Genomic DNA, 18,177 nt, shown 5'->3' with positions numbered 1-18,177 from the left:
AATGAAATTTTAATTACACTCACTATAAAAACACCAATAACAAGAAATTGAAATCAGGGAAAAAGTTGCATCTACAGAGTAAATCCATACTTTCAGATGTTTTCACATACATACTTCATCCTTCACAACGAGGCGCATTAAATTAACCGCAAGAACATTTTTAATTAACTTTTAAGCTAGCAAAGGCGAGGGCAATATATTCCTACGTATATAAGGAGTCGTGGGTACACGTGTTGTACGTGTGAAATGAGGCTTTGTAGCGAATTGTAGGCGTAAATATACATATTCAATAAATCAAAATTAATGTTTCATATCAAATAAAATTTTAAGAATTTATTTCTATAAATAATATTGTTTAAAAATTTAATTTTAACTTCAAGTCCTTTTTTCATTTAATAAAAAAAAATTATAAATTATACAAGTGAAGTGCATACAAGTGAAATACACAACAGTCAAAGACCCAGTTGTTCAGTTAAATGGGTAGGAAAGTAACTAATATTCGAGAAATTATTAACAAAGTTGAATATATCATATAAGAACCCAATAAAGAAAACCGAAATTACATAGAAAAAATATTGCTGCATTTAATTCGCAATTATAGGAATGTTTTCGCAAACATTTGAGTTAATTGCAATGTAGACGAGGTGACCAAATCAAGTGCTTCAGGTAATCACTCTGAGCTCATAAAAAATCTGGACATATAGTTGACATACCAAAGATTCAATGATATTTAGTTATATCTCTATGCAAGTTGGCATCGATCTTTTAAGAAAAAATCCAGTACTCTCATTGAGATATTCTGTTAAGATAACAGTCTTGTGGAGGCTTGCTGACAGGTGACAGCCGTTTGGAGAACCATGTTAGAAAATTAAATCTTTCTCTTAATCATTCCTACTGCAGTTATGGAGAGGGCGATGAACGTGCCTAACATTTGCTTTGGTACTACTCATACGCGGCACTGATTGATTGTTTCAAAACTTCCCTCTAAAAATTATCTCAAGGTTTGCCAGAGATGCAAAGTGGTTTTTAGACCTTTAAGAATTTTATACAGTAACACAATGGCTCAATAGGCCTAAGTGGACCCTTAAGATTGTCATTATAACCTAACCTAATTATGATTCACCTATCTTGGAGAATTAACGTTATGTATCTTGGTTATATAAAAAAAATGACATCTTAATTTAAAATAAGGTTGCATCATTATCTTTAAGTACATTAAAGATTGGATTGTAGCATAAACTATGTGTAATAATAAAATGGGAGCCACTTATTAAACTATACTTTGAAAATTTGAATCGAATTTAATTCTAATAACATTCTTGATTTATTCTTCTTGTGCAATGAAAATAATGTAACGTAAATATGTATATTTAAAAAAAATATTCAAATTTTTATTTATTTTGATTTTAAAAATAAAAAAAATCCAAGTGTGCAATATAACAGTAAAAAACCCCGAGTATTTTTTAATTATTAAAAGCTCTCAATAATAAAGTGCTTTTAAGTATTTTAGCAAAAAAAAAATATGCCACAAAAATTTCATTTAATTACAATAGCACTTGTGTTTAATAAATATAATTAAGTACTGTTAGCAACAGTGATATCTAATAATGAAAATAAAAATTAATTATCTGTAGCTGAACGTGACTTATTCATTTGAAATTGAATGGAATGTCATAGTGTATCAGTAAATGCTATTCATAAACGTGTAATACTGTAATTATCTACTAAGTACATTATATGTTGATAAGATGCAATTCTTGAGTAATGTAAGTTCATTCAGCTCAATAGTAACTGATAGTTCCTTAGTTCTTCTAAATTAAATAAATAAGTCTTAGATAAATAAGTCTTAATGTTGAAAATATTGCTTGTTTGGTTTAATTAAGTATGTAATTATATAATGAATAATTGCTTATAAAATTGAATTTATTTATTCATTTATTAAAAAAATCATTGTATTTTAATAATTAAAAATGAAAATGATAGCTTGTCTAGTAGAAAATATATTACTCACATAAGCCATTAATAATTTTATTTATTTAATTTAATTCAAAAAATTTATTGATAAGATTTAAGTGTTAAAAAGTTACACTGAATTAATTAATAAGTGCAGTTTTATAACTGCTTGGTAAATAATTGAAAAATATTAATTAAAATTGTTTAAGCATTACAGATTAGGTAAAAATTATAACTTTATATGTCCAATTAACATACTTTTTATACAACATTATTTTGGTATATATTATTATATTTGATATTAATTATATTACTATTATATATTATTTTATATGTAGCAATAGGACTATTTTAGTTACTAAAAAAATAAATATGTAATAAAAAAGATAAGACTGTGTGTGTTTACATAATAGTTATAATAATATATAAGTTATAATAATAATATAAATTTAGAAGTATAGCAATAATATATTCGTAATTATGGCATGATTATAATAGAACAATTGACTTATTATAATACAATATTTTCTTTAGATTTAAATTAACAATAACTAAAACGACAAAATAAGAGTTACAATCATGAAAGGTTTTAAAATAATATATAAATAAATAAAAAAAAAAAATAAAAACAAAAAATAAAATAATTATGTAACTAAACAATTCTTAACAATAATTTTTAGTATTATATTTAATATTGTTTAATAATAAAAATATATACTGTTCTCAGTTTCAGGATCATGTTATATAGACAGTCATGGTCACGTCAAATTTGAAATTGTTGTTATTTTCAATGTAATTTAAAACAGTGAGATCGTAAGAAAGAGAGAAGTTTCGAATTCGATTTGGTCACCGTGACTGGCTTTGTCACGATGATCAAAATAGTGTTGTTCAATAACAAACTTCAGAGTTTGCACGTATTAGAACTAAATATTTGTATTTTTGTATAGATAATAATAAATTTTTCCTACATAGATATGTAGATATATTCAAACCAAAATAAATATCTTTTAAATTTAGGCACAAAAAACGTTTCGAAATAGTAGGAAAAATAGTAGTTGTTGATTTTGATATCATACTCTGCATAACATGTCTTTTGTTTATGACCAAAAAGAGCGTAAAATGATCATTTGTTATACGAGTGTCTGTATAATATGACCCTATAATTTAGTTTGATGAGAAATATTGAAGTTTATCATTATTTGTGTTAGTTACAGATATTTGATTTCCACTGTGTGATTAAATAATATTAAAGAAGAGTATTAGTAAAATCGGAGCTAAGTTTCAGTGAAATATGTAAGCTATTATGCTTCCCTTATAAATCCAGGAATATGTACGAATACTTCTACGCAGTAATTTTGTAACAATTACCAAAATTGAAAAAAATGTTCACTTTATTTTCCTTTATTTTGAATTTTAATACAACATAACAAAAACATTTTATGAAGAAACTTTGTGGTTAGATTACTCATACGTACTGTAGTACCAATATTTTGATAATTTCATATTCACAATATTCTTTAACTTTACCATTAACATTTTATGATGTTATGATATAATGATGATGTTGTACTACTATTTCACTTGTTTGGTCTTTCTATTAACACAAATGTAATGTGTCCTTATGAGACAAATTTCGATATAGCATAGGGTTATCTATTATGTGGTTCAACAAATATTTATTTTCTTTCAAAATATTTTTTAAATTAAATATACATTATATACATTTTTTTATATATGTTTTTATTAAGGTTTTTATAATTGTTTTGATTTATGTTTTTATACATGTATTTTTTATATTTTAATTATTTTTATAATTTGTTTTTTGATAATATTTTTTTATTTATATGTAATATAAAGTGTAGAACTATCCATTTGTGACTCGAAAATATATATTTTAATCAAATTACAATATAATGCATTTGTTGAGTTTCCTTTAAATATGAAATATAGAACCTTTAAATATTTTGAGATAATTTTTGAAAACTTGTTAGTTCAAAGCTGTTAATGGCTCGGTTATAATTTTGTAGACCAAAAAATATATATTGGTTAATGTACATATTTAGCATATTCTATATGTAATACCAACATTTTTCCCATTTCTGTAAATGAAATCAAAGTCTTCTTTAACTTTATCTTTAATTTTTTATGATGTTATGATATTATGATATCACATCAACATTTTATGATGATTATGTCGTACTACTAATTCACTAAAAATTTTTTTTTTTCATTTTAATTTGTTTTTCAACAACTTATTTTAAATACTTTCATTAATATTAGAACCTTGTTTAATTAATGTTTATCATGTCAGCACACTTTACTTTATTTTATTTTAGTTTAATATTGAGATTGCATGCTCCACGAATCGTATTAGTCTAAAATTACCTTGGATTTGTGTGATTGTTCGTTTTCAAAGTCAGTAAACTTTACCAATAATAATTGCTCGTAGGCAAATTCTATATGTACTAAACGATGAAGTTATTTTAGAGGAAATTATTATGTGCGCCTGTTAAATGTTACAAATCAAGCAATCCAACGATTTAGGCGCCTAAACAAGCGAGTAAGTGTGCATATCGTACTACAATATCGCACCTATAAAGTACACGCTTTGCCTAATGATTTTCAGTGCATAACTAGAAATTAACAAACAGCACACATTGTGCGGCCTATTAACATCCTTTGATCGTTAATAACACAACTTAGTGTTATGCTGCTTACTGGTTTCTCCCCTCCCCATCTCCCCACCACCCACGAAAATTACACTTACAAACCAAATTGCTTTCGGCAATTTTGTCATGAAATATTAATTACGTGCAAATAATAATTATACAGTACGAGCACCAGCAACAAAAACAACAAAAACAATACATACGATGTTATTACAAATCTACAGTGGCAATTCACTCACACGATTACGCATACACCGAACATGCATTATACGCATAATAGCACAACAACAAAAACGGCAAATACAACAGTGTAGCAAGCCAGCAAATGAAATAATTTATTTAGCTTAGAGCGTATAGCGTAGACCGTAGAGCTGATAGCTGATAGCTTATAGGTCACAGCTCACAGCATTTTATTCAAAACTCAACGCTCACACTTCGCACGCACTTCAAATTGTAACTAATATTTTAATGTTATTATAATTTCAACAATTTATTTAAACATTAATTAATAAAACTTCTACATACATTTCTATTTACTTTATTAAAAAAACAAGTAATAAATAATGAGCTTTTGCTGGGTGCGGGTAATTAGAAATACGAGAGCGAAGTGTGAGCTTCCAGAATTAATTACCGTAATTATTGAAATATTAATTAGTGTAGATTTGTGTGTGAACACCGTGTTTTTGTATAGATTCTACACATTTCCATCTAAGCGCAGAAGTGATACGATTTTCAATTAAATTTTTATAAGATATTCACTACATTTATTTGGCTTTCTAATGACTTCTTTATTACATACATTAATTTAAATTACATTACATGCGTTATTTAATATTCAAATTAGCTATGTGTTTAATTTTTAATATTAGACACATAAAAAGTTAATTAAAGTTAAACATAACGCTTTAATTTTCTTTTAAAATAGTAAGCGAAACTATAACATTGTGTTAATCCAAAGGCTATCAATGATGAATATTTGTATTGTTTAGTCTTCCTATTAATGTGAATAAACACCTTTAAATATCCTTAAAAGTATTGAGTCCTTAAGAGATAAATTTCGATTTAGTATAGGGTTATCCATTTTGTGGCTCAAGAAATATTTATGTTCTTTCAAAATTTTTTTTTAAATTAAATATATAATATATAAATGTTTTTATATAAATGTTTATTTATATATATATTGTAGAGCTATCCATTTGTGAGTCGAAAATATATATTTTAATCAAATTTTCAACATAATGCATTTGTTGAGTTTTCTATTGATATGAAATACAGCATCTTTAAATATATTTAAAAAAAATGACTTTTTTTATGATAATTTAAACATAAAATCACGGAATAGTTGTGATATACAAAAAATCACTGCAAACTATATATAAAATTATATATTGCTTTGCTTTATTCTTAAAATAATTAAAATAATAATTATTTTAAGTTTTAACTAATTTTAACTAAATTTATTACTTTCTCGAAAATAATATCTGAATTTTCTGTAAAATTCAAAAATACCAAATCATTTTAAATGAAATTTTTCGAAAATTATTTTAATGAACTTTTTTATTAAGAATCAACGAACTGTAAAATTTGTTCGTATGAGTTTTGCTTCTACCAATCAAAAATAATTGTACTTCTTGATTTTATTATCAATGCACACAGAGCAATGAAAGCATTCGATTATTTTTATTATTGATATTAATGGTATAATTAATTAATAATGTAATTATGAAGGATTCACACTAAAACCGTATGAAAAGTTAAAAAATAATTATTGCATAAATGAAAATTTCATTAACGAAATTTGTATTTGTATAAGTGTTGATAGTGGTAATATTAAAAGTTTTTCTGCGCTACAAAAAATGTGTAGTGTGTTTAGTTTTAAAAAATCCTCAACATCATATATCCTCAATTCAAGTACATGATTTAATGTAATTAAGTCAAGCATTGTAAAAGCTATTGTAAGTGAATCTTGTAAATATTAGAATTAAAAGCAAATTATTACAATTTTTGTGATACTATGCATAACATGCATTTTCGTCAAAGCCCAAAAGAGACAATTTTGACGAACTCATGACACTCTACATTACATGGCCTTTACTAAGTAAACTTAAAAATCTAAAAAAAAACATAAAATTTTAATTGTTAATCATTTAATTGCAATGAATAGTGTACATCTGTATTGCACACTTTCTATTTAAAAGAATATTGTTCGTACAAACAAATGCCTAAAGCACATATAACAACATTGTTGTTTTGGCAAATTTGTTTTTGTATATAGTCTTGTTTCGTTTTGCTCCAAAAAGACAAGTTCTCAATTTAATATACGTATTAAATATTTTCTTGTAAAAAATATTATAATAATTTAAGAATAAAAAATAAGAGTGCATTTAAGCTTGAAAGTCTCGATAGTAAGCAGCCACTGTTTTAATATTTCCAATGTTAGAAAGAAAATTAATTTGTGAAAAATAACAATAACACTTATTATAAGGTCCTGTTGCACTGTTATATATTTACCGAGCTAGATACATATAATCATAAATACATCTATTATTTCTTTCAAATTATAAGTTTGATATTCTAAAATTCAATTAAAATAACAGGAAAAATAAAGTTTAAAAAAAAGAAAAGAAAAACTAAAAAAAAAATTAAAGAAGAAGAGAAAAGGAAAATTAAAGAAAAAATTTAAAAAAAAGAAAGTGGAAAAACAAAAAAAAAACAGAAAAAATATAGAAGGAACATGAAATCAAAACTGAAAATGATAAATGACAAAAAAGAAAAAACAGTCGATATTATTTTCTAATATAGTAAGATCAGATATTGAACATAGTTTCAAGTTCAAATAAAATAATCAACTTTGTTGATGTTAGAACTGAATTAAAAAAATTAAATAATTGAAATATAATTTATTGCTACAAAGTGTAACTTAATTGTTAGTTACATTTCAACATAAAAAAAAAAACACAGAAATAATTGTAATACTCGATGGAAGGAAAAAGGATTCGATAGAAAGCAAAGTTACAAGAAAATTGTATGAATTCCGTATAGTTGGATAAAGTGAATAGTTCTTCAAAATAAAAAAAGTAAGAATCAAATAGAAAAATAAATAAAAACAAAATAAATTTAAAAAATAAGTAGCAAAAATTAACACACAGAGAACGAGGAAAAAGATCTAAATAATATAAAATCCAAGAAAAATATTAACAAAAGACACTCGGAAAAAATAAAAATTAAAATACAACGAAAAAGGTCGTTAAATAAAAAGAGAAGTTTTAAACACGAAAAGAGAAAAATTAAAAAAGAAATAATCAAAATATAAATTTATATTTATTGTTTTATGACCAAATAATTTTTTATTATTTTTAAGATTAAAAATTTAGCAAAAATAACGAACTATTTTACCATAATTTCTGAAGTCATCATCAGGGAACTGAAACTATTATTAAATTAAAATAAAAAGTTATAAAACTTGTAAATATAACTTTCTAAAGAAATTAATTCAAACATTGAACATTGTATTTGTAATTGATTAAGCTAATTTTCAAGTAAATATTTTTATGTTTTAATAAAATTCAATATAAAAAACTGCCATTTAAATGCATTAAAAAATAAAATAAAACACTAGTTATGTTAAGCCTTTCCCGAGTTAGTGCACCTGGGCACTTTTACTCTATGATAGCTGGGGGGGATTCTGCAGAATCCCGCCCATCTCACTGACTAATTTGAGTATTCCTGATAATCTTCGTGATTATTGAATGATTGATCTAAGATCTGCATACCGCCCCATGCGGTTAGTGATTACTCTGAGATTAGATAGTGCGAAGTAGGGCAGCCTGTCGGTTTTCGCATATAGCTTCAGAGCTCTGTCCCTTATGCATTTTATGATCGGATCTATTCTAAGGTCTCTTAGCATGTCATTCGTGCGGATGTACTAGTGAACAATAAAAAGTTCAAGCTAACTGTATAAAAAATTATACTGAAGAGGCAGCTAAACCGTGAAACTGTTTTATTAAGAAAAATATAATTTAAAAAAAAAAAATAATAAAAAAAAAATACATACATATTTTTTAAACTAAATAAAATAAGGAGAATGGTACAATGTTGTAAATCATTTAAATATACTTGTTTACTATAAATATTTATTTTAAAATATTTCTAATCATATGAATGATCTAAAACACTTATAATTAACTTAGTTTTCTAAAAGCGAGAGAATAATATCATTCAAAAGTAAAGTAATAGAGCAAAAGCAGTGACGAAAATAAAATAATTACATTACAGACATCACTTTTATTTATTTTTTAGGGAATTAGTTTTTTACATTAAAGGACTAAATGTAATATAATACGTCTCAATATCAAAATTAATATTAAATACGGCTCAAAAAGTATACGGATTTTGTTCTTTGTTAACTACTCCTTAAGTAATAGACCTTTTTAAAAAATTTTTTTTTTGTTATATTGGTACACCCTTCCTTGACATATGGTATAAATTTGAGCATCATCCGTCAATTAGTTTGTTTACAGCAGCTGTTAATGTGAGACTACCTCAAATGCATTTAACGACTTTTACTATGGAAAATTCTTGTTGTAAGCGACTTTTTGACCAAACACGGCACCACTGTCATCGCTCAGGCACCAAATTCGCCAGATCTGGATCCGTGTGATTTTTTCCTGTTCCTGAAACTCAACTTGCCCCTTCGTGGTAAGAGTTTTGAGTCGATTGAATCGGTAAAAGAGAATTCGCTGGAGGATCTAAAAGCCATAACTTCACGGGCCTACGAAAAGTGTATGGAAGATTGTGTTAAGCAGATTGTGTTGGCATATGTGTATCGCTTCAGAAGGAGCATATTTTGAAGGAGATAAAATAAATGTGGAATAAAATTTAAATTTGTGTGTTTTATTTACAAAATCCGAGTACTTTTTGAGCAGAAGGTATATCATTTATATTAAAAAATAAATGTTTGATATATTTATACGTATATTATTTACAAAATAAAATTCTTAATACATTTGTATTATCGTAATATTATAATGTAGAGTTTGCAGTACACTATGTTTTTACATTTTTAGACTTTTCGTGTTTTAATTGAATTTTATGAATTATTGGTCCTAATAAAAAATGGGCTTTCTTGGGTTCAATTGTGACCTCAATACGGTAGAAACCCTGTTTGGTTTTTAAATAAAAGAAATATAGTAGCGATAGGTGCATATGCACTTACGAACACATGAATAAAAATACAAATTTACATTTATATCATTCAGCTATTAACATTAATTCCACTTTATAATGTGATAGTTTTGTGATACACTTTTATTTCTATATACAATAAATAGTCCCCGATTTATATTTATATGTCTTTGAATAAGTTGTATGATGTCATAATAGACCAAGCATAGTATTCCTGTTTATAAAATAAATACAATATCTTGTATGTGCCAAAAAATTAATTAACTTTAAATAAAATTAATGATTAAAATTCTGTAATTGCAATGATTATTGATGTGAATTTGTTAAATTATGTGACACGGTCTTGTGAAAGCAATAATTGCATTAATGCGAAAACTACGAATTATGGATTTTAATTGCAATTACAGTTTTAATATTCTGCAATAAATATATAACAATTTTTTCTCACAAACATATGCAATGGATTAATTTGTTCAACTAAATAAGTTACAGAAATATATATGTATCTGTATGAAAATGAAGGGAGGAGAAATTATTGAATGCATTATCAAGTAGATAAGTGAAATGCACTTTAAAAGTATCACACACTTTAAAAGCGACAAAAATGATTAGTGAATATAAGTAACTATGAATAAAATATTTCTTTGAATTTAATAGATTTATTAATTAAATAGTGTTTCTATGAAAATTTATATAGTTTGTCTATTTAGTTGTTAAGGAGATTAGTTGCTATATTCCAATATTTTAATTTAATTGATACTGAATTGCAATAATCGCCTATTTTCTATCATTTTGTTTTTCTGTGATGAGTTTATGTAGTAATAAGCAATAAATTTTGTTATTATCTCTAAGTAGTGGCTTAAGTATACTGAACATAACGAATACTGATAAGCAAATTAAAAATTTGAAGACTTAATTTGATAAGAGACCCTCAGCTTGTCTAATAGTTTTCAATGTTAAGTGCTTTAGGAAATTTTGAACAACTTACCGAGCATAGATAAGAGAAATAAGCCAAAAGCTGTCATATTTTATTGTTTTTATAAAAAAAATCTTTGTTTACGTAAAATTAAATAGAATAAAAGTTTATAATATAATAAATTTTTTTCTTTCTGTAGGAACTAATTGCTTTATTATGGTCTTTTTTTATTTATATCACTTATTAATTTTACGATAGGAACTTTTTTGACACTTTTTATATTACAATTTAATTGGCAAGAATTGTTATAAATTTTATTGTATGTATATTTTACATATTTTCTCTTATTGAAATTTTTTATAAATTTATTTTATTAATTTATATTTTAATTTATATTTCTTTATTTTATATTAAATATTTTATTTTCTTTATATCTATAGATTTATTTATTAAATAAATTTTTTTATTTTTTAAAATTTATTTATTTTATTTATTTTTCTTTAAAGTATTGCTATTAACATAACCCGCGCTTTTAAACGATTTATTTATTACTAATTATTATATATAAAAGCTGCTAAGGCGTATACGTAATTTTTCGTGTTTGCGGTTTTATTTTTCACCAACACCTTTCACGGCAGAAGTTCGGGAATCGAGTGTTTACCGTATGTCGGAAACTTGCGTTTATAGACAAATGCCGAATATCGCACTGATCGTGCAAAACACCACAAACAATACAAAAACAAAAAAAAACAAAAAAGAAAATAATCAAAAGCAACATTAACTACAACTTGTAGTACTACTAAGTAAACAACAACAACAAATTAAGTGTAAAAATGAATACAAAAAAAAAAACAAAATTAATAAATTGTTTATATAAAAAAGGCAAAAAAAATCACACTCAAATCGTTGAATAAATCAAATAATTTGTTAAAAATTGCTTAGTTCCACTGAGTTGACTGAGCTTAAAACTAATTCTTGTTGATATTTACAATTTTTATTGTATATAAATTATATATATTTACATACAATCATACATTCATTCATTCATATTCACTTATTATTTTATTTTATTGAATTTTCATATACGACAATTTTTATTGAATTGAATTACTTATGTCACTGAAGTGCTGTAATCGGCACCTAATAAGCATTAATTTGAGCGAAATGATGGGTTTGAGTTAATTGGAGCAATTGTTTTAACTCATATTTAGCTCAATTCTCTCGATCTGCACCAGATCTTCCTAAAATGGCATGTATTTTCTCTGTGCGTATTAAAAAATAATGAATGAAACAGCTAATATATGAAAAGTTCATTCAGCCGGGTTAATTATTTGTAATCTTTACTTATTTAATTAAATCAACTAAAAAGTAATTTTTCTGTACTTCTATGACGTATTTATTTCTAAGTTGTTTCCTGTTGTTTTTATATTTTATTAAAAAAAAGTACATAAAAAATTGTGGAGATCGATTCTGATTGGTAGACCGCAAAAGTAGTTTTTCTAATATGACTTTCTTACTAGGTTTTAAGCTAAAGATAAGAAACTGTTTAAATTTACAAAAAAGAACATATATTTAATTATACGCTTTCAGGTTTAAGAAAGGCAGAAGTTTTCCTTACAAAATAACTAGATGAATCATTTAAGAGTTATGTAAAAGTTTCTGAAGTAGCCTTGTAAAAAAATACTTTTAAGAAAAATTAGATACTAATATACAAAAAATTAAAAAACTCAACATCACTTAGGAAATCAAGCTATACATTAAAAATATTTCGATTAAAAGAGAACATCTTTTCTTGTTGCTATACCATTCTCGCAAATATTTGCAAATCAATAATAAATAAACATGTATATACATATAAATTGCTCTGGCACACAAAACAACATTGTTGTTTATGTAAATTTGTTATTTTTTTTTCACAGATAGTTGTGCTGTAAATTAGTAATAAACAAACATGTATATACATACAAATGGTGCAACAGTATGCAAGAAGTACAAAATTCCTTTTTATGGAACTGCTTTGATGATACTAAGAAACTGATGGACAACTTCAAAAATTAAACAAATAAGTTTTCAAAAATTTTTAGGTGCAGTTTTGCACTATTTTGTTGCCACAAAGCTGGCCATAAAAATCTTAGTTTTGATATCAATGCGCTATATTAATGAAGGAAATTATATTTAGAAGATCTACGTTTGTGAACGTGGCGAACGTTTAGTGGAATGTCTAAATCTTGCCCGGTTTAAGCGTTTTTGTAAAGAAAATATTCAGTTGTATCCTTTTTGTCTATGTTCAGTGGCTTTCAACTGAAACTCCCAGTTTGTAGATGTGAGAAAAAGCTTAGGCGAGACCTTCTTTAGAATCGTGAGCTACTAACTGTGGGTATCCATATGCTTCAATTATGTTCGTTTGCAAAATGAACGATTATGTCTACTTAAGCCAAAGAAACTTTTTTTTTTAAAAGCGATTATTCTGTACATTTTGTATTTCTTTGATACCTTCGATCTTAGCTAATATTAAAATCGCATCCCGCATGATTTATTGGAATTATCTTTTGCTTTTATGCTATGCTATGACTGCTATATAAAAACAATTGTTTTGTATAAATTTAAAGAAATTTGCATAAAGCCGCATTCAATATTTTTCAAATATCAATTTCAAATGATCATAATATTCAAGTTTTTGAAATTTGAATAATAGATTACAAAACAAAAAATATTTCACGGAATCGACGTTTGTATTTAACATATGTAAATGGATATAACATTATGATTTAACTAAAGGTTTTTTTTTGATGAAATTTCCTTTGACTTCCTACAGTTTGGTTCAAATTGAAAATGGGTCAGTTTCTATTTTCGAGTTTTTTCGTTTGGATAAAGGATTTATTACTTATATTTATTCGAACACATTTTGTTTATATATATAGTAAATAAATTCATAAAGTATTTTTTTGCATATTATCCATTGTTTTGGACAAGCTCCATTTTTTAAGAAATTTATATTAAACACTTTAAAAATACTTTTTGAAGTGCTTTGTTTTCTCACGTATATAAATAAATTTTTATTACCCTTATAAAATTTTGTCAATTAATTGCTTAGTCCGATAAAGTTTAGATTTTGACTCTAGTTATGTCTTTGGCAAGGTCGTTGTTTTGCTAAGTAACGCTGATAAGCTAAGTTAAGTGATTGATTATGTAGCTTATGTTGCGGTTTGAAATATTAATCATTTATTTAAAGAAATTTCAAAATTTTGTCATTATAGTCATAATGCATTTTATTACAATAAGTTTACAGTGACAGATATGGCAGCAGAAATATTTTCAAATAATGATTAGTAATGATGAGCAAGTCAAAAATAATGTCCGAAGGATAAATTTGCTCAATAGGAAAATTATTTTACCGACACCGAAATAACTATGAAGCTGAAGCCTCGGTAAATCACTAATTTGGTAACCAGGTAATATTGTAATTTTAAATATATGTACAATTTTATCATTTATCATTGTACTTAGTTACCGAGCACTTCTGAAACCCCCTAATTGTATTAGAGTAAGCAGTACGAGTATTACGAAATGTCTAACATTTGTTACTTCATCTATGAGTCATTTCATACAGTTGAACTTTGCATATTTTAAAAGTCTCTCATGATAATGTAGACATTATCATTCTTTATTAAATTGAATTATTATTTATTTCAGGCCATAAAAGAAGGTTGGTGAGTAATGCGAAAACTCCAGTTTCCAAAAATAATTGTCATGTTAACTTTGTAAAATAAAAGAGCTGATATAATAATTTATATTCTATTTATATTATATTATATTTATATATAATATAATATATTTATATTCCGATCCACACACATATTCTATTTAATAATTTTCTTTAAATAAATTTATTATTTAAGTTTATTTTGTTTTGTATTGTAATTTTGTTCATACAATAGACTTGGTGTAAGGAAAGATATAATGTCGAAGTGTATCGGTATTTTGATTGCATTTTATATGGGACATTCGTTACATAAAAATAATAATTTTGGTTTATCTGTTATTAACCAGTTTTTGACCGAAGAAGTGCCATTATATAGGATGTGGCTTTTAACGAATTCAGGAAATATCATTTTAAGCACCTGTGCTTCGTTTTTCCATTCATTGTTTTTATTGAATTTCTTTTTATATTTCTTATTTATTTTATATATATACATATATATATATATATATATTATTATTATTTATGTATATTTTACTTTTTTTTATTTATGTATATTTTATTTTTTTTATTATATATATTTATTGTTTTTTATTTATGTATATTTTTTTTTTTTTATTTATATGTATTTTATTTTTTTTATTTATGTATATTTTATTTTTTTTTTATTTATGTATATTTTATTTTTTTTTGTTATTTATATGTATTTTATTTTTTTTATTTTTGCTTTTTTTTAATAAATTTTTTTTTGTTTTGTTTTTGTATTTTTGTCTTTAAATTATTTTATGTATTTTAGTTCTTTTAATTTTTTATATTATTTTTTACATATTTTTTCTTATATATTTTTTTATATTTTTAAATTTTGTTTTATATATTTTATTTTTTTTTATATTTATTTATTTCTTTTCTTAATTTGTTAATTCAAATTTAATTTATCGCTTTAAAAATTTAAATAATTTTCGTATTTTTATTCCTATTTTGTTTTTTTGTGTGTTTATTTAAATATATTTATTTTTAATTGGTTCGTTTTTTTATTTATTTTAGAATTGTTTATCTAACATATTCCTTTAAATTAAAAAAAATATATACTAAGGTGTATTACGATAATATCTGTATATTTATATATATTTTTTTCTTTGTTGATGATCTTGACGAACCGCAAGACCACTCCCTGAATAGCATTATAAGCCTTATAAGGTTCTAAGTGGTTCTAACTCTTAATTATACGGTAACATAATGGGCTTATAGGCCTAAATGGATACCTTGTGATCGCCGGTATAATCTACCTAACCTACCTACGCATATATATTTAATAAGGTATTTAAATATATTTATAATTTACATATTAAATCAAATGTCGGTGCATACAATTTATATGTGTGCATATAATTAAATAAGTATAAGTAAGTGCATCTATTAATTTAAAAAACTTCTGCTAATACCTTAAATTAGGACTGATTCTGGTTCTCAGGGTAACGGCAGAAAATCTATATTGGTTGAACAATGTAATTGGAAAGCGCATATCATAACTACCTGTCACATTATGTAAATAAGTATTATCATGGGATTGAAATATTATGTTAGACGTAGTTTCAACCTTTTCTTTGTACTTTTTTACAAATATTCTAAAAATAGTCGAAAACTAGATATAAGAAATAAATATAAATAAATAAATAATATAAATAAATATAAGAACTAAATATTATTTTCTCTCAATATTCATCATATATATAATTATTTAACTGGAACATAGTTAATACCTTCATTATTTACTATTATGCATAAAAATATGAATTATTGCCTTAAATTTTATTTATCTTCTAGAAAATTGTTAATATTTTTTTGTTTTTTAAATAACTGAATAACTTTCATTCTATTTTTATTCTAAATTTAAATCATAAAATTCATCAACATGAGAAATTTTTAATAATTAATTTTAATTTCTTTTTTAGTAGATATGATAATATTAATATCATTTGCTGTTAATAGATGTTAATATCATTTGCTTAATTTTTGTCGAAATACTAAATGTGGACTTTATAAATAAATTATGGTAACTTCTTAAATATTTTGTTAACTTTCGAATATCATTTAAAATTAATTTGTATCTAATTAAAACAAATACGTCAGCGAAAGAATTTTAATGATATGTTCATTTTTGCATATCATGCTTCCAATAGCGCCAGATAGCGCCAGATGGTTAGATAGCATTTATGGAAATGTTGAAAGAGTCTGACCTATTGTTTTATGTTTTTGTAAACCAATCAATACTAATTAAAATTATTGGTGATTTTTTTAAAAAAAAAATTTTTCTTATGTTTATTATTAATTGTATATTTATTTAAATTATTTAAATAATTTTATTATAATTAATTTGCATAAAAACAAACTAAATTTTTAATGGCTTTTGTTTATTTATCTCAATGCTTTAAATTATAAGTTTTATAATATTATTAATTTTTTGTATATGTCTGTGTTTTCAGTTGTTCTTCCATTAATTCATAAAATCCGGGGAATTACAACTCATAAATCTTTTCAACAATTCTGCAGATTTTTATTTATTTTGTTTTATACTAAAATATTTACAATATTGTGTGAAAAATTTAATTGCTAATTTATTTATTGTTTATTGTTTATTGTTTTTATTCTACAAATATTTTTTATTAAGAAATAAACTTTCAACTGATGGAAGACATTTGTTGCAATACACAAACCAACATTTACTGAAGTCTTTTTGTAATTTTATGGTTCATGTGATGTGGCGATATCTTTAAGATACTTTTGATTTTTAATAATTTTATTTTTCATTTTTCTTTTTTCTTTTTTTTTTTGTGATTTCTTTTTAAGCACTTAGTATAATGTATTAAATTCGGGGATCTACAAAGTTAAAGAAAATAGTTGAAATTCTTTTGTACAGAAAATGTTGCTGCTTGTTGTGGCTGTGGTTAAATTTTGTTTGAAGTATTTTTTCAAGTTCTGATTTTTATTTACTATAACTTTTGGGTTAATGTTTGCTATGCCAATTTTCAAAAACTTAAATACTTCCGCAAATAGTTGGCAGCATTGTTCATTTATAGTTAAAATTTGGGGGGATTTTTTTTTGTATATTTGCAACACAATAGGAGGGAAATTATAGAAAATTATTATAATTACACGAAAAAGTTTTTGTTTAGTTTTTGGTAGATTTTTGTGTGATTTTTTTCAGTGTCATTCACTTTCATAGTATAAAGTTTGTTGAATAGTCACTTACCCCATCTGTTTATGTGTTCTTCAACTTTTACAATGTCCTTTATAATTGCTGTCATCCTTTTTGTGAAAATAGTTTTATAACAATTTTATTATTAGAATTTTTTTTTTTGGTTAATTCAAAATTTTAAACTCCGCTTCAGTTTTTTTCGTAAACGACGACGACGTTTCGTTGACTAAACTTTTTCTCCTACAATTTGTGCGTTTCTACCTGACGTGTATGTTTTGTTCTGAAAGTCCAAAGAATTTCTTTTTGTTTTTCTATAAAATATACATTTTTTTATCGCTTCATGAAGTAAAACAAGAATTTTATACTAAAATATAAAGACTTTGTTTTTTTTTTGTTTTGGTTTCAAATTTAACTAATCAATACTTTATCAATCGTTATACTCGTATATATTTTATATCACCAACCAGCAATGCTTATGCTGCGAAACAAATACAATCGCTTATCAAATTGTTTTGATAATAAAAAATTAAATATACAAATTTGATTGCATTTTTCTTTC

The 18,177-nt window shown here is 24.5% G+C and overlaps 1 protein-coding gene across 2 annotated transcripts in view; it reads right to left on the bottom strand.

The window, feature by feature from the left end:
- The window catches only part of LOC119680468 (peptidoglycan-recognition protein LB-like), a 350,438-nt gene extending 332,621 nt beyond the window's left edge, over positions 1-17,817 (bottom strand). The window contains exon 1 of one of the 2 annotated variants that reach the window (XM_038093289.1): positions 17,673-17,817. In XM_038093289.1, coding sequence (XP_037949217.1) covers positions 17,673-17,727 — 55 coding nt within the window. In that variant the 5' untranslated portion in view covers positions 17,728-17,817. Of the gene's footprint in view, positions 1-10,794; positions 10,887-17,672 lie in introns of those variants that run through there. The other variant, XM_038093290.1, reaches the window with a different exon arrangement.
- Between the last annotated feature and the right edge of the window lie 360 nt (positions 17,818-18,177).

This window comes from Teleopsis dalmanni, chromosome 2, assembly GCF_002237135.1.
Source record: "Teleopsis dalmanni isolate 2A chromosome 2, ASM223713v2, whole genome shotgun sequence".
Taxonomy (NCBI): domain Eukaryota; kingdom Metazoa; phylum Arthropoda; class Insecta; order Diptera; family Diopsidae; genus Teleopsis; species Teleopsis dalmanni.
Note: the sequence above shows the minus strand (reverse complement) of the source record. Positions and strands in the feature narration are given on the sequence as shown.